At 36.3% G+C, this 25,252-nt stretch overlaps 1 protein-coding gene across 6 annotated transcripts in view; it reads right to left on the bottom strand.

Annotated features, from left to right (window-relative positions):
* The window catches only part of LRRFIP2 (LRR binding FLII interacting protein 2), a 117,681-nt gene that overhangs the window by 49,113 nt on the left and 43,316 nt on the right, over positions 1-25,252 (bottom strand). For all 6 annotated transcript variants that reach the window (XM_058290802.2, XM_058290805.2, XM_058290806.2 and 3 more), the window contains exons 3-11: positions 19,775-19,861; positions 17,912-17,962; positions 11,822-11,878; positions 11,678-11,722; positions 6,540-6,581; positions 4,867-4,932; positions 3,179-3,253; positions 139-186; positions 15-59 (exon numbers count right to left, since the gene is read on the bottom strand). In XM_058290802.2, coding sequence (XP_058146785.1) covers positions 15-59; positions 139-186; positions 3,179-3,253; positions 4,867-4,932; positions 6,540-6,581; positions 11,678-11,722; positions 11,822-11,878; positions 17,912-17,962; positions 19,775-19,861 — 516 coding nt within the window. The remainder of the gene's footprint in view (positions 1-14; positions 60-138; positions 187-3,178; positions 3,254-4,866; positions 4,933-6,539; positions 6,582-11,677; positions 11,723-11,821; positions 11,879-17,911; positions 17,963-19,774; positions 19,862-25,252) is intronic.

The raw sequence follows: 25,252 nt of genomic DNA, 5'->3' as shown, positions 1-25,252 counted from the left end.
AGGGAGATACAAACCAGACTGGCACTTCTCAGGAGACCAGAATTTGCAATAGCAGAGGCCTATAAAAAAGGACATTATTAAACCCAAAGAAAAGAACTGGTAGCTCTGAAAGCAATACACCCTTCTAATAGTACTAACCCTGTCACTCTTAGATGTTGCCAGAGGATCACTGTACAGGGAAGAAGACTGTTAAGAAATAAAAAATAAGACAAATAAGCAAAAAAACAAAAAACAAAGGAGAACTGGTCTCACATCATGCAATCATAAAAATTAAGTTTATAATCTCATACTTCATTATCCATTAGTAATTTGTGAGTGCTTAAGGTAGTTAAATACATAAAGTGAGGAAAACTTAAATCATTAAGAAATTTTTGGGGGGAGCAGATGTAGCTCAGTGGTTGAGTGCCTGCTTTCCACATAGGAGGTACTGGGTTCAATCCCCGGTGCCTCCTAAAAATTGAATGAATGAATGAATGAATGAAGAAAATAATTAAGAAAGTTTTTAAAAATCAATTTTAAAGGATAAGAAAGACAAATACTAGGAATAGTTTTCTATATATGTGCTTATGTCCTACATGTCCTTGAATGTTACTGTTTTATTATTAGGAGATGGGACAGTAAACTAAGAAAAGAGGGCCGTGGCACAAGGAGTGTGGCAAACAGTGGTCATATCCTTTAGTCATCAGCAGCTTCTCTGATATTTTCAATCATTTCATGATAAACTTGTAATGGGATTAGTCTGGTTATTGGGGATTAAAGTAAATGGACTCGAGTTATCGCTACAAATACTCTTTTCCAAACAGACAAAGAAAACCTGTATTTCAAAATAAGTTACAGACAAAGTATCTTGGTTTAATCAGATAAACTCTACCAGTATCTATGAATTCCATGCACCAAATGGACACACCACTTTTTAAAAAGAATTAAATCTTTCTTTTTCTGATGTCACGCAAGGACACACTTTTCAGTTCTTTCTCACCAAACCTAATCAGAAGTAGAAAAGAGTATTAAAGTTGTGTAGACAGGTTTGTAAACTGAATTTGTTTTAAAAGTACTATATACTATATATTCAAAGTATGTTTTAAATGTATGGTGTGCCAAGTGCCTTGTAAAAGTAAAAGATCCTAACAATAAACAAATTAGCTTCTTCTCATTTATCCTTTCCATAGTGTAAAAGTAAAAGATCCTAACAACAAATTAACTTCTTCTCATTTATCCCTTTCATAGTTTAGATTTTCACATATAAGCTTTTCTTAAGAATACACACCAGGAAGGACATTGATGCCTACTGATTCTAAAGTACTTCAAAGCATTAGACGTATGGATGGATGGATGGATGGAGGGAAGGATGGATAAATAATTATGTGACAAAGGAAAACAGCAAAATGTTAACTGTAGAATCTAAGAGGTAATATAAATGATGTTCACATACAATTCTTCAAACTTTTTTGATTGAAAAATTAATTAAAAACACTGAAAAAAAATGGTACTCACACTAGTGGTAATTCAGTAGTTTCCACCTTTTAAAGATACACTCACACAGACTCTATGAAGTCAATTACCAAAAACTAATACAGAAGATAGAAGACTAGAAAGACACGGGACTCTCTTCTCTCCCAGAGAAATAGGTAGAAGACAGGCAGAAACGGCCTAGGAAAAAAGTCTTCTAGAGTTTAGGACACCAGAGGAAAGCTGGACACTGCCCAGAAGAATTGCAATGGCAAAACTGTGAGTCAAAACACCTCAGCGCACTGCCGACATCATTCCCCACCCTACAGACACTTCTGAATTCTCAGGCCTCGCAGCTGGCAGCTATCGACAAAGGGGGCCCCAGGAATCCAATACCCCTGGAAAATGGAGAGAGGGACAAGCCTGAGGCTGACTCAGCTTTTGACCCAGGAAACTGGTCTGCTGTGTCCAGCCCTTCCAGGCCTGGGGGGGGGGGGGGGGGGAAGGAGGGGCACCATTGTTTGCCCTGGGAGCCAGCAAGGGGCTACGGTTGTGCAACCCTCTCCAACCCCCTCTCCACTGACTGGGCCTGGTGGCTGAGGATGCAGAGGGGAGTGGAATTACTCTCCTCCTCCCCCTCGCCCCCCTGGGAAAAAGGAAGGGACTGCCTGCAAAGGTTGGAGAACTACCTCTGAGAAAGCTGACAGGAGGGAAAATTACCCAACATATTTTATAAAGCCAACATTATCCTAGTATCAAAACCAGATAAAGACACTACAAGAAAAGAAAATTACAGACCAATCTTCCTAATGAACATAAACATACTTGCAAATAGAATCCAACAGCATATCAAAAGACATACCTCACAATAAAGTGGGATTTATTTTCGGTATGCAAGGGTGGTTTCAACATAAGAAAATCAATTAATATAATACACCACATTAACAAATTGAAGGGAAAAAAACACAAGATCACCTCAATGAAATGTAACTGAACTAATATACGTAATACTACAAGATGTTAATAATAGACAAAATAAAACATGCTGAGTGAAAGAAACCAGATACAAAGTACTACATAATATATGATTCCATTTATATAAAATCAACATATAAACCATTTTATAAAGATGAAATTAGATTAGTAGTTATGTAGGGCTGGGGAAGGACTGCTAAGTGGTGTGGAGTTTTTCTTCTTGGAGTAATGAAATGATTCCAGAATTTCCTGTGGTGATGAATGCACAACATTGTGATTATACTAAAGGCCACTAATTAAACAGTTGGATAGATCATATGGTATGTGAATATAGCTCAATAAAACTGCTTAATAAATAATTAATTGTGTAAGAATAGCCAGAAATAGCAGCTATGTACAAGAGGGGAAGCATAGAGAGATTGAGAGGTAAAGAATTTTCTTGTTTTTCTGTTTATTATTATTATTATTGAAATAATGAAAATGCTCTATTAATGACTGATGTGATGAATGCACAAGTATATGATTATGCCAAATACCAATGATTGTACACTTTGGATTAATTTTATGCTTTATTAATACATATCAATAAAATTGATTTGTTTTTTAAAAAGCAACAAGGAAAATAAAAGTACCTCACACACAAAAAAAAGCTAATATATAAACAGATTAGTTTTAGTTAAAATGCAAACAGCAAGATTAGAAATGTGTTAAAGCTGAATAAAACATATAAAGTCAAGAAACTTTATAGACAAACCCGAGTGTAGTAGGCAGAGGAGGGTTTGCTATGTCTAAGACTACTGTAGTTTCTCTGGTCATAGTATAGGCCACTCTGCAAAAAGCAAAATTAAACACATTTTTCTTAGGTTAAATGTTGATATTACACCAACAGTATTCTTAATATACAAATACAAATTCTGATATTGCTGAATGCCTTCTCCTTCAAAATAGTATCTTTAAAGCATTGAGTCACATTTAAAAGTAAAAGTCAAAATAACATTGGAAGTTTCTCAAAAAAAGACTAGTATTAAACTGTTTTCAAACAAGTCACTACTAATTCTTTTAACTTTAAAAACAAAACAAATCCTCAAACTGAAATGGAAATAAGTGACTTATTTTCATGTCATACTTAGGAATGTCCTTGAAAAATCCAGTGTTATAATACATTTGACAAAGCTACTAAAATGGCTAAACAGTCATTTGATCCCAAACTTCTCCTAGGGCCATTATTTATCAAAATAAAATTATCAAATTAAATAACCCCTCCTCCCAAATAAAGAGCTAAATATATTTTGTTCTAAAACATCTATGGCAGCTTCATTTTCCATACAAAGCACAAAATAAACATAATTTTATACGTTGTGGTTAACTGAGAGGGAGAAAACCAGGGAAATCTACAAAATTCCTTTCTAACTTTTCTAGCCATCTTTTTTCACTCAGGGTTAAGTAAATTTAAGCATAAATAAAGAAAAAAAAAAGACATTAAAAAACTTTTTAAATAAGGTGTAAAAAAAAAAAAAAGTAACTTTAAGCAATCACTGACTATACAACTCCTCCACTGCTGAAGGCACTGCAGCCTGAGTGCCCACCCCACCCTGCTCCTTCTGGCCTTGTCTCGCTGCACCTCCGCCCCAATCGCACCTGCACCAAGTGCTATGGGCCGCCGCTCCTGTAGCTCCCCACACCCCCCACTCTAGGGCCTGCAGCGAACGTCCTCTCCATTACATCCCCCCCCCCTCCTCCTCTCTTCTACCAGCCAAAGGCGACCAACTCTCTCCACACCCCCCACCAATGGGTACAGGGCCTCCCAAACCCTGACATTTGTTTGCAGAGAGCTTGGGGCTGCAGGAAAGAGGTGTTCCTAGTGCCCCACATACGAATTCTGAAGACATTTCCCCCCCACAAAAATGTATAGTAAGGTAGCTGAAATGGAGAGTACTATCAGTTATGCAGTTTGATTATATTACTTATTGGTTAAAGATATTTCTTCAAGCTAGCATGGCACTAATGCCATCACATACTTCCTACCAGAAAATGGATTCCAAGTTTCTAAAACTTATCTATAAACAAACTTTCAGAATGAAACCTACTTGTGAGTATGGGACTGCCTTTAATACCAAAACTAAATCAAATTTCTAAACTAAAAATATGACTCTCATAAATCTATTCTTGAGGTCTATTCCAAAGACATTTTATCATTGAAGTATCTTATTAATGAGTCTCTTATAATACCTTACTAACTCTAGCTCTGGAGTTAGCATATTAGCATATTAACTTAGGAAACCTAAATCTTAAAAAATTGTTTTTAAAGAGGTTCTGATAAATAAGGCTCAATTACATAATTGTTTCAATATTGCCTTAAGAGCACACCAAAGCCATCATAATCCTTAAGTTCCCTGAAAGTAATCAGTGAATTCACAAGATATGAAACACAACAGAACTAACCAGTGGATCTTTATGAAAACCAGAAGATCTCTTCTTCATTCCATAAGAGGAACTATAAGAATGATTCTGGAAGTAAATATTTTGAGTTAACTTTAATGACTTATAAAGAGAAGTTTTAAAACAAACTTAAAATTAATATTAGAAAAATACAAACGAAGTGTCCATGTGAGATATAGTCTCCATGCAATCTATTCCCCATTGGTTAGTAAACAATTCACTGCACTGAACTGGCCAAGATAGCTGCCCGCTCTAAATACACTTCTGCAAATCCCTTCATCTTCCCCGGTGCCCAGCACACAGGTCAGTGTCTGACCAGCTAATGGAAACAATCAGAACTCAGAGCAAGGCAGGATATTTGCGGGCACCTTCACCCCACATCTCATTTCAGTCCATCTTCCTTCCCTGGAGGAAACAAGGCTGGAAAGGAATTCTCTGGATCAACCAATTCAGAGTTGAGAGAACAAAAAACATGACATGGCACTGCCCCAGACAGTACTCTTAACCCAAGCTAAAGGTCTCAAAGAATGTGCTGCTCAGGAGAAAAACTGCCAAGATATACCGATGGACCAGCAGAGCAGCAGATTACTGGACAATTACCATATATACAAGGGTCCTTCAAAGAAACGACTATCTCAATATATAACTTACACTAAAAGTGAAGAGCCAAGTGAATACGGGGGTGTAAGAGACAGCAATACCAGTAAACAGAAACCCAACCTAGGTACATACCACACTAGATGTGGGGCATATGCTATGGTGTAGCTTGTTTGGCACATGATGATCTCGTTGCAGCAGAAAAAAAAAAAAAAAGAGGGGGTACAGCTAGAAATGTCATACTATCAATTGCCAAAAACAACAGAGTGCTCTAGGCAAACCGTCCAATATATGTGCAGCTAGACCCCAAATAAATGTAAATTCATTTTTCTCTTTTGAATATGCACATCTTTCCTTTTGTACATTACTCTGAACATTTTAAGGGAGACTATGAAGTCTAGAAACTCAGGCGACCTACTAACATAGTATTCACCCAACAAAAACATGCTATAGCTTAACTTCCTTGGCTAATATGATATACCATTTTAAAAAGGGGGGTGGGGGGAATGGGTATATCTCAGTGGTTTGAGTGCCTGTTTCCCCTGTACAAGGTCCTAGGGTTCAATCCCTGTACCTCCTTTAAAAATAAATAAATAAATCTAAATCAAACCAATATGCACACACATAACTGACTTCTCAGGTGCCATCTGTGATTGCTGGATACTTTCTATTAGCAACTCCACACCTGCTAGTTTGTAACATAACATGAAACAGACCGGTGCTACTGCAGTGCAGTGTGTATGCAAACATTGTTAGAAACAAGAAAGTCTGGGCGATACATGTATGTTAGCCAGGTGGCTCATGGCTCATCATTTTAAGAACAGATATTATGACTATAAATCTCAGCCCTGAATGGGGAAGCAAATACGTTTAATATGATCTTGAAATTCTAAGGAAAAATTACTATTCAAATGATAAATTATACTATAATTACAAAACAACAGCTTTTACTTTACTGGCCACACATTTTTCCTAAAACATCATAACAAACCTGTGAAAGTTAGTCATAATCTATGATTAACATCATCAAGTATTTATAAAATAAAACTACATTTAACACAAAGTCATGCATTACGTACTAATGATGAAAGTCTTGAGGTTCTATCCTTGAGTGCATCGTACTTGATTTCAGATAAGGTGAAAGTTGATTGCATTTCCAAATTCAGAAATATAGAGGAAAAAAAGTAATATTTGCAAAATTATAAAAACCAGTCTAATTTAAAAGGCAAAACAATTAAACACGAAGGTTATTAATACTCCTGAATTGTAGAAAATTCTTTCTTAGCACAAATTATGTCTAAACTGTGTTATCTAAAACTATGGGGTTTTTTGGTCTTTCAAGTAACAAAACTCATAATCAGTAACAGTGAGGCGATTCAATCTCAGTATGCCATATCATGAAACATGCTAAGAAATGCAGGGTTTAAGGATTCTGAAGTCTTTATGTTTTGATTTTATCACTGGAACTGTTACCATCGTCATCGATCACTTCCAAAGCAAGGCATGGACAGACAATGAAGCAAGAGAATGTAATTAACATGGTCCAACTTAAAAAAATAATAGTAGCATCAAAAACAGGAGGAGCGCCCTTGGATCTGTTCGTGGCCACACACCTAAAAGACATCCTTCCTCTAAACCCTTACCCATTAAAACTGCTGGACAAAATGAGAAACTTGTTCAGAGCAAAGTGGGGTATGCACAGCATATGTACAAGTGTGGCCTTACATATAAATCAAAGAAAAAGACATAAATTTTATAAGATCAGGGGGCCCACATTTCATGTAGGATCCTTAAAAAAATACACATAATACCACATTTGAAAACCAAGAAACTGAATTAAATAATAACTACTTAGATTTGTGGTTTCCTTACATTGTTTCTTAAGCATTCTGGCTTAGAGTTTTTAAGCATTCTAACCTAGAACACCAATGTATAAAACAAAAGTAATAAACAAGTTCCTCAGATAGTTTAAGTATTTATTGCTTGGTAGAAATATCTTTCTTTTGAAATTCTTATACCCGTGTAAGATTTCAGCACAATTTAAAAGCCTGGCCTAAAGTACGGTTTTCTTTTTTCTTATTTTATTACTGAAGTTTATCATTTATATATGAACATCCATAAACAGTAAGTGTATGGTGCGGGTTGAGAACTTACAAAACAAACATGCACATCGTCATACAGGGCTCCCATACATCACCCCACCACCAATACCTGGCATAATGCTGTGAAACAATTGCTACAAACTATGAAAGAGCATCATCAAAACATTACTGCTAACTAGAGCCAATAGCTTACATTGGGTGTGTTTTCCTCCCAACCCACCCAGTTAATGATACCCTGTATTAGTATTATATACTTGTTATAGTTCAAGTATAGCTCATCTTTGTTCTGTTAACCACAGTCCTTCTTCCACGACAGGATTCATTGTGTTCTACAGTCCCATGCTTTGTACAATTAAAGTACTGCTTTCTTAACTAGAGGTTGGAGCCCATTTGCAGTTACTGAAATCAATTTGGTGTGTTCAACCAGCATTTTAAAAAAGGAAATAGAAGAGAAAAAATACATAGCACACAGTAAGAGTAAATATTTTGTGAAACGTTTGTTTCAATAAATTTTTACATACTTATATGTACATAAAAACACATATTCACATATCTACATGTGTACACTGGCTCATGATGTAAAAAATGAACTCTTTACTACAGAGGTCACAATTTTAAAAAGCTTAAAATTTACTAACAACCAAATTATGTTATCTAGTTCTAATTAGGCATTAAAATAAAATAATTCAGTTAGAACAATGTCCCTCCTTTTCATGCCTAATGACATGCTCATTTACAAAAGATATTGAAGAAACCTCAAAAAATATATTTCATAAGAACAGGACTAAGTGGCACAATTTTACCAATGGTATAAACTCAAAAATGAAAATTACATTGTAACAAAAACCATAAAAGTATTGGAGCAAAAATAAATCTGCATTTACATGATTTTCTTATATTATCCTGAAACTAACAGAAAAAGCAAGCAATAAGAGTTTATTAAAAATTGTTTAATTTAAAATACATAATGAACAACTCTACTTTCTGTTCCATTTTCTGTAAACCTAAAATGGCTCTAAAAATCAAGTCTAATGAAAACTTTAAAAAATGGTTCTTCAAAGAAGGGAAAATTGATTATATTAAAGAATCTAGCTAAAACATTCCCTAATTTGCTATTATCACATATCAAAAAAGAAACTTATTTTGTTGTTCAACTCTCAGAAAAACTTGCCTGAAAGTTTTCATTTGGAAACAAAATAAAAAGAAAGTACAGCAAGCACACTATGCAAAGTTGACCAAGTATTCATTTCTATCAGAATGTACCTATTTCTCAAGCTCCCAGGACACTGACAGTTAACAAAGAATGAATGCATTAACATGTAACAGCACACATTTTTCTGGGCTATACACCATGATGTCTTTCCTTTTGGGTGTGCTGCCTCTGTTCCAGGGTGTCCCAGTTATATCCCTGGATGGGTTCTTCAATGGAATTAAACAATGTAGTATAGTAAATGAGAGAACACAAACTGCAAACATATTAACAAAAATAAACCAATAAAAAATTATACTAAGGTCACTGACACAAGATTAGGAACTAAATATATACAACAGTAAAACTCCTCATCAGTGAGAGAGAACAATGTAATCTTACTGCTGTGATTCAAGATCACCTCATTTTCTAATTTTGGATTTCTACCTTACAATCTTCCTGTATTAAAGCATACAAGAGTTACCAAGCAGTTGTGAGGTGGCCAGTAAAGTTTCACACTGTTGTCTAATCATTAAACATAACTAAAGGTTGAGGGCTTTGATTGAATCCTCACCCTCTGCACTCCACCACTCATGGTCTAAAATTACCTTTGCACTTTTTACTTTTAAACAGAATGTCTATACTATTGGCACTACCATTTCCAGCCCAAATAGCTTCTGGCAGGTCACCTTACAAAAAGGTAATACCTGAAAGTTAATTGGACAAAAGATCAGATACCTAAGAATGGGACATAAAAGCATAAATATATCTCCTCATATCCAGGCACTTCTAATTCAGACATCAAATACAAGGTTCAAGAGTATTAGAATTTTTAACACTTGGCTCATTAAGTTTAAAAAAAAAAAATAACCAGTGGAGAAATATCAGAACCCCAAAATTATACTGCAAGCCATAAAAAAAATTCAGTTATTTAGGCCACCACATTTATTTATATAGAGAACAGAAGATATCTATATATTCAGCTAAATGGAAATGTAAAGTTAACTTTAGTAATCTGATGAAAACCTAAGACATCCAATATTATCTAGTTTAAAAAAAAAAAGAAAAAATTTAATTACATTTATTTTAAACAATGTTATTAGTGAACTTTCAGATATTTTCAGAAATGTCTAAATATTTAAAACATATTTAATGAACACTCACAGATAGTAAAGTACTAGAATCTCTCTAGAGCAGGAATTCTTAATAAGGGGTCCATGAGCGTCAAATGAAATTCAAAAAAACATTATTATTTGGGGATGTGTTGGTGCAGATGTGATATATTTAGTAAATAATACACGGTATAGTATGGACTTAGTAAGGCATCCGTGGTTTTCATCTGAATGGTAAAGGGGTCCATAGAACAAAAAACGTTAAGAACTCCTGCTCCAGAAGATGTATTAAGCTCTAATTTTATAACAGTGATTTTTTTTTTAATATTGGGAGTTTTACTCTTTTTCTCACTGTGACAAATTTTTATTATTTCCACAATGACATAAAGCACTATGGGCATTCTACTTACATCTTAAATTTGTTTAATGATACAGATTCCATAAAAAGAAAATCAATCTTCATTATTCAATAGAAACCCCAGGTAAATAATTCCTCTATTACTTTAATTGCAGATTACTTTTCATTTGTTTGCTTACAGACTTGTTTTAAAGGTTCCTAAATTAGGTTTCCCTGGGGCCACACACATATTTACAACTATCCAGTTTCAGAAAAACTAAAAATTCATATTATTAACATTATAAGAGAAAGCAAAGAAAAAGAGCCATAAATTTAAAAGGTGAGGGAGAATTATTTTCATTGGCCTTGACACTCAACTTTTAAGCTTTCAATGACTAATTCCCTGTGTGATTCTTTTCAAAGTAAAGTGAAAAAACAAAGTTAACTCCAAGGAGAACCATGGTGAATTAAAGCCTAGAGCTTAAAGCTTTTCTCTGTAAATCACTTTTAAACTCCTGAACTGTCTTCGATCTCTATAAAGAAAATTCTTACTAATTCAAAGTTTTGCAACTAACCATTTATGATTCGAAAATTAGTTTACTAACTTACTCTAAAAAGACAGTAGATTGTATTCACCAACTGGAAAAAATAACCAGCGTAAAGAACTATTTAAAAATACAAACATGCCAAAAACTAGTATGACACAGCACATTGTTTATTGTAGCACATTTATATACATTGTACAAGGCAGAAAGAAAACTAGACATGGGCAAATTAACAAATACAGACCTCAATGTGAAAGATGAAAAACTTAGATATAAGTAAGTATATATACAGTATTATAATGTGTAAATTAAAAGCACTGTTTTAAGATGTAAAGTGCAATTATTTAAGAAGAGAAATCAATGTCTCAGCACAATATGTAAGTCTTCAGGAACAACTTTTCATTTATATTGATTAGCACTAGCACTATATGCAAAAAACCAAGGACATTCTACAAAATATGGAAAAATAATTCCTAAACACAAGACAAGCAGGGAAGTTTCCAAATCAATAGCTCAATTTTTCCATGTAACAAAATTATAATTAGTCACGAAACCTCAAAACTATTCCTTATTTAATTGACTGCCTTTTTTTAAAATAAAAGCAGGAAAAACATGAACATTAGAAGCAAGCAGATAAAATTAATTTTATCATTTTGTAATAATTTTCCAAAATCAAAGATTCTTCTATAGAGAAAGATAGTATACACATATGGTAATAGATTAAAATATTCAGAATTTTTAATTGATTTACTGTATAGCGCTAATTTGAGAGAAAGCATCACTTTCCATTGAAAGGGCTTTTCCAACAGTTTCTATTTTTTAGAAAAACAAAAGAATATATGAGCATTGTCAGATTATTTAGGCAAGGATGTTGCAGAAAGCTCACACACAGAAGCTTTGAGATTGTGGTGTAAGCAACTTAAAATACCAACCCTGTGACTGCCAAGACTTCGAATGGACATTGTATCCTCAACTCCCTGATAAAAATAAAAAAAGAACATAGTAAAAATTTTTGCATGGCTACATTAAATTAATGACAAAGAGTATTAAGGACAAGTTTAGAGGTTATTACAAACCAGATAAGGACGACGATGACTGGACCGGTGGGAATACCTGGCCCTTTCAGAATCTTCCTGGGAAAGGAGAAAGTACATGGAGAGTTAATCACTGAAGAGGGTTGTTCATCAGAACAACTGAGCAAAGAAGTCAGTTAACAGCACAGCAGCATCTTCCTGACAGCCAGCAGGTGTGGACAACTTAACTCCAAGACCTGAATTTTGGGTAGCCACATGCTTTGGTTAGAAAGAAAGAAAGAAGTAATTTTGGCAATGATTTTAATATTATCAGGTTTATGTATGTCCTACCACTTGCCAATGTAATCTACATATGATCAAAAGAGTTCAAAATATCAAGATAAAAACATGTTCATGTACTTAACAAAGAGCTAAATTCAGCATCAGAAGTAGACTTTTATCTATTTTTTCTTTGTGAACATTAGTGTATACAAGACAGGAAGAAATGTTTATTTTATTACAGACGTATTTTAAGGATAGAATGTGCTGCTTGAAAAAAGTTTGATTGCTTTAAAAAGTGTGGGTTATAATTTTGTGCTCACTGCAAAGAATTTCTTTTTTCTTTTTCCTTACTCCACTATAACTGGGGGAAAGAAAGAACTAAACACAATAAAACTACTTGAATAAAAGGGTCAACTCGGACCAGCAGAATATCTCAGTCTACATATAATAATATAATACCAGGAGTTAAAAATGCTTTTTGACCTGAATAAAAGGGGGAAATGGAAAGGACAAATGAGTTTATATGGCTATGAGTCTCCAAAAAGAGCCGGGAGGTTACCCGAGGGGTTGCCCTTACGCACACCTGAGCAGAGTCCCAGAGACAGATAAAGTGGATACAACCCCAGGTATTGGTTCTTCTGAGGGCTGCAGAGACCCACAGGTTCTATGGTCATGGCAGATGGAGTACAGTGCCATGTCAGTTGGCCCTACTTTGGAGTTTGTGTTTCTGTGTGATGGAGCTGGACTCAGATATGATCTTTGTCCACAAGCCTCTCCTGTTACTTTTACCAGAACTGTAGCTGGTGCTGGGGTTTAATGTATACCCAGGGGACCTGAATCTCTGGACTGACCATGTGATACCCAGACCCTGGGCCTCAACAGACTTCAGCTCCTACACTCTGGTTTATTGGACTTACCCCACTCAGCTAACATGGAATTGAAGAAGGTCAACCACCACACCAGGGAACCAAGAGTGCCTACAACTGAAAGCAGGAGAATTGCATCCAGCATTAATGTGGAATCTAGGCCCCCTCTTGATATAGATGTGGAGTGGACACAACCATTCCAAGGTCCACAGGATGGAGGAGTAGAGTATGGATTAGACTGGATTTACTGATATTCTTTTCATGAACTATTGTGATTAGTAATCGAAAATGTGGCATTGGTGTGGAGAAAGTGGCCATGGTGGCTGCTGGAGGTAGGGACTGGGAGGAAGAAATGTGAAGTGGGGGCATTTTCGGGGGTTAGAGTTGTCCTGGATGGTGCTGCAGGGACAGTTACTGGACATTGTATGTCCTCCCATGGCCCACTGGGTAGACTGTGGGAGAGTGTGGGCTATGGTGTGGACCATTGACCATGAGGTGCAGCAGTGCTCAGAGATGTATTCACCAAATGCAATGAATGTCTCATGATGATGGAGGAGGTTGTTGTTGTGGGGGGAGGAGAGGGGTGATGGGGGTGGGGACCTCATATTTTTTTAGTGTAACATTAAAAAAATAAAGACAAAAACACTACTTATAATTAGAAGAATTTATCAAATTTATCAAATATTTTAAAGGTGGTCAAGTAATCTTAGAAGTCATGCCTTAAGGCATGTAAAAAAAAAAGTAAAAGAAAAACTGACCACATTCTGAAAACTGAATAAACGCATTCTAAACTTTCCGTATTCAGCCATTATTAGCATTGGAGTACTGAGCAGATGAATAATGTGAAATCAAATGACTAGTTACTAGGACCTAATCACCTGAAACTGTAAGGAATTTTGGGTCCTTCAGAATTTCAAAGACCAAAGTTTTAAAGTAATTTGCACTGACTAAGAATGAACATTGTAAATTGTCAGTCCAACTGGTTAACTGGGTTCACTGCTAATCAACATTATCTTTTCCAAAATAAATAAATGGCTTAACACCCATGGCAATCTAGCATGATCATTACACAGGTGAAAGCAAACAGATGTGGCTATGCTTGGTCATTCATTTCAAACAAATAAACAGAAATTCAACTCGAACACCACATTTTAATTCCTTAATCTTTGAGTGTAATTTCAAAAAGATCCTAGTTGAGATCTGCTGTGTGTACTTCTACATTTGACGGAATTTGTCTTGAAGTCTGTTTATAAGCATCAATATGAGTTAATGATTCAACTTCCAATAGGATGCTCTAATATTTAGGAATTCACTTATTTACATTTTTTTGTTATACACCAGACATGCATAAATTGCAAGAAAAAGAAAATTTCTTACCTTATTGAGCATCAAGCAGTATCACAAAAGTTTTGGAGCACATATCTCCACCCACAAGGTAGGTAGTTTATTGATCCATTCTAGGCTAGTTATCTAAAGAGCCTTGTGTTACACAGGCAGGTTAATTCTACATGCCCCCTGAAGTGTTATTTGGGGAACTTGAATAACATACATGGTTTAAGATACAGTTCATGTGGTCCTGTCCAATCTTCCCTTTATTCTATCTTTTCTTTCCTTTCCCTACCACACAAAAGCACATTTTAAAATCCTATCTCTAAAGAGCACATGCCAACAAAGATGTAGCAGAGGCAGATGAATTTCTATTTATTTTCAATTGTCTATTATAAAAATAACTTTAAATAAAAATACCTTATTAAATATTGATAAAACTCTACATTTAAACAATTTTCGTTTTAGCCCTACTTTCTAAAAGGTTGGGGAAAAAAAAAGACTTCAGAAAACTACAGAATAAAAATGTCAAGCTCCTAGAAGTCAGAGAACAGTTTATTCCATAGCCATAAACTATCAATTTAAATTTAATCATCTATGTGTCCAGCATACTAGACAGTACTTCCCAAAACCTATATGACAAATGTAGATTCAGGCAAAACAGTAAGGCAAGCTAAAAGCAAATTTTTTATTACATCAAAAAAGCTCAAAACCTAATATTGCATATATAAGACTGTTTTTCCTTGAAACTGAACAAACGTATGTTAATGTTACAAGATGTTAGTATCAGGCAAAAACAAAACAAGTTAAGCTAAGTGAAAGAAACCAGACAGAAAATACTACATATTATATGATTCCATCTATATAAAATGTATTATAAATATAAATCAATTTATAAAGATGGAATTAGATTAGTAGTAATGTAGGGCTGAGGAAGGAAAGAGGAATTGAGAGGTGACTGCTAAGGGGTATGACATTTTTCTTTTTGAAGCAATGAAACTTCTGAAATTTTTTGTGGCAATGAATGCACAACACTGTGATTATACTAAAAGTTATTAATTATACACTTTGAGTGGATTGTATGGTATGTGAATATATCTCATAAAACTGCTTTTTTAAAGAAAGCTCAAAACCCACCCAGGGAGTCAGTTCATAGTGCTAAAGGACCCAAAACTGAATGAATAGCACTACCCCTTAAAATAAGTGCACAAATTAGGTAAAGACTTTCTGGAAAATTATGCTTTGCTACATTTAAGTTAAATTAATGTAAATGAAACATACTCTGTTTTTAACAGTTGCTTGATATTGCTTTAATAGGTACCGAATTTTTGTTTAGGGTAATAAAGAAGTTGGTAATGGATGGTGATGATAGCAAAACATGGTAAATGTAATCAATGCCACTGAATTGTTCTTTAAAATTCTTTTAAATGTCAAATTTTATGTTATATATCTATGTTACCACAATCAAATTCCTTTGACCGTTCACTTGAAGTGAGGATGAAGTAGTTTTATTAAAAGAAAACCACTGCCCACATGAATAACACCTGGGCAATCTTCTCCGTCAACATAGAGTCACCAAGTCAGGGCCAGAGCCATTTGTTCCGTTTGAAACTTGGAAACTTCAGAAACTGCATTTACTCTTTCTGGTCACCAACATGCTACTGATTTATACATCCAGTTTTTGAAAAAGAATCATTAGGCTCATGGAAAGTTGCCTAAACTGTGACTATTTGGAGGTCTAGGAAGGCATGGGCCCTTTTCTTGGTGCTTTCACTTTCCAATTCATTAACAGCTGTGGCGTTCTCTCATACCTTCCAATGCTGCTATGCCAATGACTAAGCAAGTTGCTTACCTACAATCCCTTATTTCCCTATCTACACAATACAGACAGTGATACATATCTTATAAGGTGAAATGAAAACCTTTGTAAAAAACGCAAGCACACTGCAGGGACACAGTATGCACCCAAAAGTTAGCACCGGAGCTGAGCCTATGTTCTTGCTTCCTTATTCACATCCACAACATCCCAGTCCCACAAAAAAAGGTGTACAAAAAATTAGGGGAAATTTTTAATATACGAAGAGTCTTCCTTGTAGCTGACAGTCCTATTCTTTGAATATACATTGTTTATTTTACTATAAATTTATTAGCAATTTATATTTTATATTGTGGTTAACACATGTCAACTTCTACCACTGACTCAGACAGAAAGTGCCCAGAGACAAGGGTAAGAAAAGGAAACAGTGGAAAGAAAAATGAGTTTAAAAGGAGTAAAAGCAGGTCTCAGAAGGAGTTAGAAATGATTTCTCTACATGCCCAAATCCTAGCCATCATTTGACACTTAGTCACTACCTGCGTTTTAAGCCTCTAACCCAAACTGTTCATCCTTCCATGGAAATCTAGGGCACTCGCCTGAAATGTACACAGTTCAAAGAGATTTTTAAAATTCTATCCTTATCTTCATGGTCCTTGAATGTAGGATCCAAATTATTAATTAGAATTTTAATACTGGCTTTTCTTTTTGCTTAAGGTTTTTGGTATTTCCTAAGATATTAAAATGTTAAGTTAATCTTAGAACTATAATACACAATGAAAAGAACAAACTAAAATTTACATGGGAAATTTGCAAGCAAAAGTGATTTCTTTTATTCATGTGGAACACTCTCACCGCCATCAGCAATAATACTAACTAACATGCAGAAACACTTTTAATAAATCCAACCTTTTGTAATAAGAAAGGACAGATTCCAATCCAAAGTAACAGACACATATATGAGTCTCAACTTTAAGCAACCAAACATCTTTTTCTCTCTTTTCTAAAAAAAAAATCACCATGGGGATTATTATGAGAAAGTTTAAATTTGTAGCTTATTCCAGTCATAAATACTTAAATTCCTGGTTTTACCTTAAACGGCTGCTATAGAAAGGAGGTGCTTATGAAAATTGCTTGTTTAGTGGCAACAAAATATTCATTCTTAACTCTTGAGGGATCACAGACTCCTTAAGAATCTGATGATAAAAATGCCTGTGGGCACACCCGATAAATATACACATAAATTCAAAATCTTGCATAGGATTTTAAGGCTTAATGTCCCATCCTACCCCTAAGCCCATTCACATGCTAAGTTAAGATCCACAACAGGAGAGAGTTGAGGAACTTAACAACTCTGAAAAGAGTTCAAATTTAGGAAATATCTGTAACTGATATTCTAATGGTCCACAACTGATTCCGTAGCTAACAAATTTGAAGTAGAGGGGAGGAGTTGAAAAGGAGCTGAGAGAACTGAAAAACTATGAGTAATTTTCCAAGGAGATGAAAGAACAACTTGGGTCATCTCAGTAAAGACCCTGCTGACTCAGCAATACAAAAACAGAGGGGGTGGGGGTGGGAATTGGTTGATTCGAAAAAGAACAAATGCATAGAAGGAAAACAACATTCATTTACTTGACCTTTCTTGGTCAGGAGCATTCATGAGATAAATGTGAGGTTGCTGAATAAAAATGAAAATGGTTGAACTCCAAGTACACATTTGGTCCAATGTAGAGAGAATAGACACTCTCTGACCTTTAGATCACACATGCCAAACACTCTTATTTTGCAAACTGTTAGTCAATGTGTTCAAGATTGCACTATTTTAGCATCTAATCACAACATGCATAATAGGCAATCCTGGCCTACCAGCCACTTGTGAATCTGTCCCCATTTCCGATCAAAGGAATGATGAGAGTGCTACAAATGCAAAAGTTTCATAAACCGAACAATTTTCCAATACACTGCATTCTCCAAAAAGTCTTAAATTAATCATAAACATTTGCCCTGAAGAGAAATGATAGGTGACTTAAATTAAGCTACAAATTCAAAGTAGGGAAACTTACTAAGCTAAATATTGTCAATAATAAATACTTGCTTTTCTATAGTTGTGAGAACCCTAAACAGAACTTACATTCAATAATCATTCCTTCTCTAATAATTTAAATTTTAGGAGTATAAAATACAATGCATTTCCATATTTCCATTTCAAGCCAAGAATTGCATTTAATATTCAAAACCATATTATAAGAGGTTAAAACAATAGCAACATATCAACTGTTTTTGTTTTTGAGCTGTGACAAGACAGAATCTATAAATTGCTCTTTAACTCACTAGCAGAAGACCCACCATGAACATCAAAAGGAAGTGTTTAGTAATGTCGTACAAGCACTTCCCCCTTCATACCAAACTATGAAGAGTATGTTTTATGGGGATTTTCAGAGCCAGGTCAACATCAGTGCTGGAATGGGTTTTGTTTTTGTTGGGGTTTTTCCTAAAAAGAGTCAGAATCCCAAATTAAAACAAGAGGTCTTTCATTAGCTAAGAGTCAATTGAAACAGTTTGTGCTATACAGATTGTGAAACAGCTTAATATTTTGTAGGTCCCAGCATCTGCCACAAGTAGAGACATTGGATAATTTCTTTCCCCAGGACATCATAAAAGTAGGTAATGAGCTGAGTTAAAGCATACTTCATTAAAATTTCTGGACATTAGAGGACTTAAAAGTTTTCTGAAATAAAAGTTTCTTTTCATTTGACTTTCAAATCTGCATTAGAAAATGATTTGTTTATATATTGTACAACAAATGGACAAAGTGAACTGGTATTTCCTGAAGGCTTCCCAAATAAATTTAAGCAGGGTCAGCTAGGGGATACCAATAATAAAGTTAGATAAAGGGGTAAAAAGATTGAGTGAAAATTTGTTTCACTGTAACAGTTCAATTTCTCTATGCCTATTTTTTTTAAAAAGAGTTTCTGTTTTCTAATGATAAAAACATACTGAAAATTTATAAACTACATAAAAGCCTAAGAAGAAACTAAAAACTAACCATAATTCCACCATCAACAAACTGAAGTACTAACAAGTAATCACTTCTTCGGATCTTATAAAAGGATACTGGTTTTCGTAACACAAAATTGGGATCCTACCAGTCTTACAGTTTACCAGTCTTACAGTTTGGGTTATTTCCCCCCCACGAACAAACATTCTTGCATGAACATTTTGCTCCATTATTAAATATGTTTCAAAATGTACGATTAAATGACATTTCCCATATAGTTACTATATTAATATAATTAATCCAGATTCTAGGACATGGACTATAATAAATAACCTTGTCTCTAAGACTGCTTCAGCTATTATAAGTAAATCACTTTAGCACTAACAATTTATAACAATGTAGACAGTAAGAGCTACATATGTCTTTGCTTTTATTATTTAAAACAAACATTACATTTGATTTGCTGGTATAGAATGGCTTGCTAAATTACATCAGGTTAGTGAGGGTGGTGTAGCTCAGTGATTGAACGCATGTTTTGCACGTACAAAGTCCCAGGTTCATTCCCCAGCACTTTCTTAAAAAAAATAGTTAGAAAATACAACAGGTTATATTATTCCCAGTGCTTTAAACAGAACTAAAGTCATATGAGAAGTAAATTAACCAAATATTCATTTTTTTTTAGGACTAGCACAAAACTAGAGTTATTCTCCCAACTTCCATCATATTATTACCTCTTTTTGTTGTCGTTCCAATTCTCTCATGCGTATATCTCTTGCTTCTGCCCTAGCAGCCCGTTTTGCTGCTAGCCTTGCCTCTGCCTGAAAAGTAATATAAAGAGTAATTTAAAACATACTCAAACACAAAATAACAAAAACAATCTCTACGCAGATTTGAGGATAAGGAATAAATGGGGAAGTACCTTTGGGATGGGGCGGAGTATCACCAATTAGCAACTCTGACTGATTTTTCAGTCAGCTCCTACAAGCTCATTTCCCTCTCTAGCCCCAGTGCCTCTCCTGAAATCTGGGTCTTTAAATGCTTGCCTCAACTACATAGGCAACACATTTTACAGAGAATTCATTTTATGTCTCCCCAAACTTGCTCTTTTTTTCAATAATTTCTTTCTCTATCAATTCAGCCATCCAAACTAGAAATTTCAGCATCAGCCTCTAATTCATTTTGGACACTGTCAATACTAGTCTCCAAGTATCATCAATTCTACCATTGAGTCTCTCTCAAACTCATTCCCTCTTTATTTTTTCTCACTTTCATGAAATTTCATCTCTCTCTCTTTTGTTAAACTGAGATATAATTCATATTCCATCAAATTCCTCATTTAAAAATGTCCAATTCAGTGGTTTTTAGAATATTTAAAAGTTGTATAGCCACCAGCATAATCTAATTTCAGAACACCCTCATCAACCCAAGAGACACCATGTCCACTAGCAGCCACTCCCCATTTTCCCCATTCCCCCAGCTCCTGGCAACCGCTACTCTACTTTCTGTCTCTACAGATTTGTCTGCTGCACATTTCATATAAAGGGAAGTACACAACAGGAGCTCCATCTCTTGCTTGGACTACCGCAACTGCCTCCAAATCCATCTATCTGCTTCCACAATCTGCCCTATAGGTTCATCTACCACATGGTTACATGACTGCCAAAACTAGCCGTTCAAAACAATTCCAATTATCTCATTCTGCTCTGTAAAATCCCCCACTGGCTGCCCACTGCCTATAGTTAAAGCGCAAATTCCTTAGAACAGCACAAAAAGAAGAGAAAAGGAGAGAGGAGAAGAGCAAAAAGAGAAATAAGGTTCTCCACAGTCACATCCCAACCTTATTTCCCACTATTTGCCCCACGTGTATCAGCTGTATCCCATCTTTCTCCATTCCTGGAATCCACTGGTCTCCTAAATCTCTCTTCACAGATGATTTGCTTGGCAGAAGATGCTCTCCCTTCTCGCTTATTCAGCTCAAATATTACCTTCTAGTAAGATTTCCCCATTCCCAACTATTGTGGCTTTATTACACTGTCTTAAAAGCACATGCTTCTGTCACCAAACTAGTTTCATGTCTCAATGACTACTAAGTAACAAATGAAATCAAGTAAATGAACCAAGGAAACAGCTTGATGCACCAAATGAAACTTAAAAATCTCATGCCTGGTTTCTGTCTTGTAATGGTTTCATCCCAACTCTGACTCAGATCTCCCCTTTAACTATAGTAGTTACTTCTTCCAATTATTATGCTTTCAGGGAAGCGGATGTGGCTCAAGTGATAAGGTCTCCGCCTACCATATGGGAGGACCGGAGTTCAATCCCTGGAGCCTCCTGGTGAAAAAGAAGAGAAAGCATGGCTGCACGGCAAGCCGGTGCCTGCGTGGTGAGCTGAGTGCCTGCACATTGAGCCAAGTGCCCACACAGTGCCCACACAGCGCCCGCATGAGTGCCTCCGTGACGAGCCAAGAGCCTGCAGAGTGAGCTGAGTGCCCGCGTGGTGAGCCAAGTCCCCACATCACTGCCCACATTGTGAGCCAGTGCCTGCGCAGCAAGCCAGTGCCACACGATGAGCTGTGTGCCTGCACGAGTGCCTGCATGGTGAGCCAGTGCCCATGCAAGTGAGTCACGGAGCAAGACGATGATGCAACAAGAGAGACAAGGGGAGAGTCAAGGTGAAGCGCAGAAGAGACCAGAAACTGAGGTGGCACAACTGACAGGGAACCCCTCTCCACATCAGAGGTCCCCAGGATCAAATCCTGGTGAATCCTAGAGAAGAAAGGCAAGAAGAGAAGACAAAAAAGAGAAAGAGATACAGAAGGTCACACAGCAAATGGACACAGACAGGGGGGAAAAAGGCAGGGAGGGGAAGGGGAAGAAAAAAAAAGTTAAACATAAGCCATGTACATATGGCTTCAGGGTGCCATTCCCCTATAAGATCTTTGATCAACTAGGAAAATATGACAGCAGAATCTTCCTCAAAACTCTGGAAAACAGTTAAAGGGTGGCAGTACCTGGGAGAGTACCAAATCAAGAAAATGCAGCTTTAAATATGGTAGGAGAAACTAGTGGAATGCTTGCTGGCTTCTCCCCCACCACCAACTTTGCACCTCTACCATGGGTGCCTGGCCCTGTATCCGAGGGGGCAGAGTAACCCCTCTTTACGTACAGGAGTCCCTGTATGTTGATGCCAATTTATCGGGCTGCAGCCTGAGAGACCAAAAGGGATACCAGTCTCTGTCTCTCCCTCCAAGAACTTGCCCTATAGGCAGAACCAACTTGTTAATAGGCAAAGCAATGTAAGAAACAATTCTAGTGGCATGGGGCAAAGAATTACAGGTTTTAAGACACACAAGAGAGCCCAAAGTGAGAAGGAAAGTCTTTTCTTAGAGAAAGGACAATCAGATTCCTGTAAAAGGGAATTCCTAATGCCACACCAAGCATAAGCCCTAGGCAGAATTCAGGCTAAGAAAAGATAGAGAGGACGCTGCATTTCACTTCACCTCTGGATGATCTTCTTGACAGGAGGAATAAATTCTGAAGAAAAGCATCAATCTAGAGGAGAGCCAACTGGCAAGGACTGTGAAATGAGTTTCTTGCTTAGGTTTGTTTTTTGTTAGCTCCTGGCACTCATGGAAATCTGTCATATGACTATTTGGATACAAACTTAAGGAACAAACAGCTCAGGGACCAAATTTCAGAGTTAAAACGTTAAAATATTAAAATGTACTGGGTGCAACAAAAGAGTACAAGACAAACAAAGATCCAACAAATAATGGCCCATCCAAAGGAATGAGATAAAAATTCAGGGGAATGGATGTGGCTGAGGTGGTTGAGCTTCTGCTTCCCACATGGGAGGTCCCAGATTCAGTTCCCAGTGCCTCCTAAAAACAAACAACAAGCAAAACAAATGGAAAAAAAAAAAAAAAAAAAAACTCACAGGAGCCACACTGGCTTCCCACATACAAGGTCCTGGGTTCAATCCCCAGGCCCTGGACCTCAAAAAAAAAAATTAGAAACCTCAGAAACCATCAATAAAGATGACCAGACTTTGGACATGCCAGCTAAAGGCATTTAAAAAAGAACAACAACAAAACACACACAAAAACACACATACACACTTTTTTTCCTCCCCTTTTTTTCTTTCCTTCCCTTTTTTTTTCTTTATTTATTTCTCCAATGTTACATTCAAAAAAATGAGGTCCCCATACACCACCCATCCCCCCTACCCCACTCCTCCCCCTACAACAGCAAACTCCTCCATCATCATGAGACATTCACTGCACTTGGTGAATACATCTCTGAGCACCGCTGCACCTCATGGTCAATGGTCCACACCATAGCCCACACTCTCCCACAGTTCTCCCAGTGGGCCACAGGAAGACATAAAATGTCCAGTAACTGTCCCCGGAGCACCACCCAGGACAACCCCAAGTCCCGAAAACACCCCACATCACATCTCTCCCTCCCACTCCCTACCCCCAGCAGCCACCATGGCCACTTTCTCCACACCAATGCCACATCTTCTTCTATTACTAATCACAATAGTTCATGAATAGAATATCAGTAAGTCCCCTCTAATCCACACTCCATTCCTCCATCCTGTGGACCCTGGAATGGTTGTGTCCACTCCACATCTATGTCAAGAGGGGGCTTAGATTCCACACATACACACTTTAATAAGCTCAAAGAGATAAAGGAAAACAAAACACAGGGTAAGAGCTAAAAGGTATCAGAAAAATGATGAATGAACAATATAAGAATCTCAATAAAGAGTTAGAAATTTTAAAATGGAAACAGAAATACTGATACTGAAGACCACAATAACTGAAATTAAAATTTCTCTAGAGGGTTCCAAAAGCATACTGGAACTGGCAGAAGAAGCAATCAGTGAACTCGAAGACTAGACCACTGAAATCATGGAAGGGAGGGAGGGTGGGAGGGAGGGAGGGAAGGAGGGAGATAAGGAGGGAAAGAGGGAGGAAGGGAGGAAGGGAGGGAGGGAGAGAGGGAGGGAGGGAGGAAGGGGAAAACTCCACCCTATTAGAGAGGAAATAAATGAATAGAGAATAAAAGGAGCATGAAACAAGAAAAACTCAAAGAAAACCACACCCAAAAGTAAAGTATAACTGTCAAAAGAGAGAGTTCTGAAAGCTGCAAGAGAAAAACAACAAAGGAGAGCAAGTATGACTGGCCAAAATGATTAAGTGCCAATTTCTCACCAGAAATCATGGAAGTTAAGAAAGCACTGGGACAAAATATTTAAAGTGAAGGAAAAAAACAAAAACAAAAAACAAATTCCAACCAAGAATTTTATATCCAGTGAGACTGTCTTTCAAAAATGAGGAGGAGATTAAGACATTCCCAGATAAACAAAAGCTAGGGAAGGTTTCACCACTAGACTGGCCCTACAAGAGTTCTCAAGACTGAAAGGAAAAGCACACTACATAGTGGATCAAAGTGGCTTAAATACCTCAGGTAAAGGTAGCCATATGGGTAAATGTAAACATCAGTATTATTGTGTTGTACTTTCTGGTATCTAACTCTACTTTTTATTTCTTGCAGGTTCTAAAAGTAAATAAATAAAAACTAATGCTAAGTCTATGGCTTTGGCCATACGATATATAAAGATATAACCGGTTACAAGTAAACAAAAAGGTGGGGAGAAAGGGTATAGAAACAGTTTTTCGGTATGCTACTGACTCAAGTTGGCATCAAATCAAGCATGACTGTTATACAGGATATTAAATTTAGGCCCCATGGTAAACACAAAGGAAATAATCTGAAAAATATATCCAGAAAGAAATGAGAAGGGACTAAAATAGTACTCTACCCAAAAAAATCAAATAAATATGAAAATAGGCATTAACAGAAGAACTGAGGGGCAAAAAAGATATAAGACCAATAGCAAATTGGCAGAATAAAGTCCTGTATTATTGGTAGTTACTTTACTTTATTGTAAATGGATAAAACTCTCCAGACAAAAGGCAAAGGCAGAGTGAATCAAAGAGCATGACTCAACTACACGGTGTTTACAAGAGACTCACCTTAAATTCAAAGACATAAGTAAGATGAAAGTTAAAGGATGGACAATAATATATCAGACACATAGTAACCAAAAGAGTTGGGGTAGCTATACTAGTATCAGATAAAACAGACTTCAGTAAAAAATTGTTAAAAGGGACAAAAAAGGTCACTATATGTCAATAAAG

Source organism: Dasypus novemcinctus, chromosome 31 (assembly GCF_030445035.2).
Source record: "Dasypus novemcinctus isolate mDasNov1 chromosome 31, mDasNov1.1.hap2, whole genome shotgun sequence".
NCBI lineage: Eukaryota > Metazoa > Chordata > Mammalia > Cingulata > Dasypodidae > Dasypus > Dasypus novemcinctus.
The sequence above is the reverse complement of the archived record's forward strand: the minus strand, read 5'-3'. Positions and strand labels throughout refer to the sequence as shown.